General features: G+C 41.7%; 1 protein-coding gene across 7 annotated transcripts in view; it reads right to left on the bottom strand.

Annotated features, from left to right (window-relative positions):
• LOC134087992 (ral GTPase-activating protein subunit beta-like) overlaps positions 1–2500 on the bottom strand; it is a 52619-nt gene that overhangs the window by 10193 nt on the left and 39926 nt on the right. For all 7 annotated transcript variants that reach the window (XM_062541872.1, XM_062541875.1, XM_062541876.1 and 4 more), the window contains 2 exons: positions 2206–2309; positions 159–311 (listed from right to left, as the gene is read on the bottom strand). In XM_062541872.1, the coding sequence (XP_062397856.1) occupies positions 159–311; positions 2206–2309 (257 nt within the window). The remainder of the gene's footprint in view (positions 1–158; positions 312–2205; positions 2310–2500) is intronic.

The following is a 2500-nucleotide window of genomic DNA, read 5'->3' as shown; positions in this document are numbered from 1 at the left end:
CAGTAACAATTTATACATATATAAAGTTATATCTAATTAACAGTAATAATTTATATTATGAGTTATACTGTATCTAATGAACAGCAATAATTCTGCATATCTGCATCTCTCTGTCTGCCCTCTCTGAGTGGTTCCCAGGGAGACGACCTTGTGCTGACCTCTGCTGTGAGGAGTTCGTGGAGGTCGGGGATGCTGAGGTCGGCCTTGACCAGCGGGATCTTGTCCACGTCCTCTGGGAACGGCCGCTGCCTGACGCCGGGACGCGACGCCACCTCCCCCCGGGGCTGAGGCCGGCTCTCAGGGGAGAACATCTGCCCACGACACACACACACTCATATAAACACATCTCCTCACGACACACACTCATATAAACACATCTGCCCACGACACACACTCATATAAACACACCTCCCCCCGGGGCTGAGGCCGGCTCTCAGGGGAGAACATCTGCCCACGACACACACACACTCATATAAACACACCGGCCGCTCACACACACACTCATATAAACACACCTCCCCCCGGGGCTGAGGCCGGCTCTCAGGGGAGAACATCTGCCCACGACACACACTCATATAAACACACCGGCCGCTAACACACACTCATATAAACACACCGGCCGCTCACACACACTCATATAAACACACCGGCCGCTCACACACACTCATACAAACACACCGGCCGCTCACACACACTCATATACAGTGAGGAGCACATGTATTTGATACCATGCTAAAACAGGAATATTAAATCATCATTTGACAATTGATCTTAATGCCTTAATTCAAAAAATGAGTAAAAATCAAACCGCCAAGGACACCAATTTTCTTTGTGATTGAAGAATGTATCGTAAATAGATAAATGTTTTCCTTAAATGCTAGGGGAAGGAAGTATTTGACCCCCTATGTAACCCTATGGGAATTTAACACATAGGGTTAGCATAGGGGCAGGCAGATTTTTATTTTTAAAGGCCAGCTATTTCATGGATATCATGCATCGCCATGAATTTCCCTTGGCCTTTGGAATTAAAATAGCCCCACATCATCACATACCCTTGACCATAGTTAGAGATTGGCATGGTGCTTTTTCCAGTAGGCCTATTAGCCTGTTTGATTTGTATTGAGCTCAATTAGCATCAAACAGGCTAATAGGCCTACTGGAAAAAGCACCATACCAATCTCTTGCTATGGTGAAAGGTATGTAATGATGTGGGGCTATTTTAATTCCAATGGCCAAGGGAACTTTATCAGGATGCATAACATCCTGAATCCATGAAATAGCTGGCCTTAAAAAATAAAAATCTGCCTGCTCCTATGTTAACCCTATGTGTTAAATTCCCATAGGGTTACATTGGGGGTCAAATACTTCCTTCCCCCTAGCATTCAGGAAGAACATTTATTAATTTACGAAACATTCTTCAATCACAAAGAAAATTGGGGTACTGAGCGGTTTTATTTTTACTAAATTTTTGAATTAAGACATTAAGATCAATTGTCAAGTGATGATTTTATATTCCTCTTTTTAGGCAACTTTAGCATGGTATCAAATACATTTTCTCCTCACTGTAAGCACTACTTACAGGTACACATGTGCTACATGTCTACAACTATTACACACAACTGCAGACAACTATTTCATATAAAATATACATACATACAGCATATGAAACATAACATTTTTTCAGACTCATCTTAAAATATTTTTTTTTCTCATCAAAAAACCAAGCCACAAGGTCGAGAAACGTTTCCATTTGCAAATGATGGAGGCTACCGTGCTCTTGGACACTTTCAGTGGTGCAGAGTGCTTTTGTATATATTAACATAATTTCATGTTATTTCATGTTATTTATTTTTTATATATATAAATTCACAAAACACTCCAAACACCTTTTTTTTGTGGAGTGTTGGAGTATAGTATGTAGATTGATGAGGAAACAAAACAATTGAATTACTTTTAAGATGAGCCTGAAACATGACAAAATGTGGAAAACTCGAAAGGGTCTGAATACTTTCCGACTGCACTGTATACGTATATATAACTGTTACGGTTAAGGTTATGATTACGGTTATGTTACTTAGCAGACGCCTTTGTCCAAAGCAAATATACAAACAAAGCTACTATATGGCTAATTGTGTGAAAACGAAAACAAACAAAAGATTCAACAGGAAAAGAGCCGCAGCAGACTGCGGAGAGGTCGTGACCCACCTTCTGATTGGCTCGCGCCCCTCTGGGCTGGTGGAAGAGCTGCATGGTCCAGGCGTGACGACCGGACATCCCTCTGACCAGTATGGTGAGCGACGGACGTGGATCTGACACACAACACACGCGCACACACACACACACACACAACCAAACCAAATAACAAAATAGCCTGTTTACTCAAAACTACAATACCCATAATCTACCCAGTAATACCACTCAACTGCAATAGCCTGTTTTATTCACAAAACTACAATACCCATAATCCTCACTAAACTAGACTAACCAGATATCTGACTGC

The sequence above is a fragment of the Sardina pilchardus genome, chromosome 7, assembly GCF_963854185.1.
Source record: "Sardina pilchardus chromosome 7, fSarPil1.1, whole genome shotgun sequence".
NCBI lineage: Eukaryota > Metazoa > Chordata > Actinopteri > Clupeiformes > Clupeidae > Sardina > Sardina pilchardus.
The sequence above is the reverse complement of the archived record's forward strand: the minus strand, read 5'-3'. Positions and strand labels throughout refer to the sequence as shown.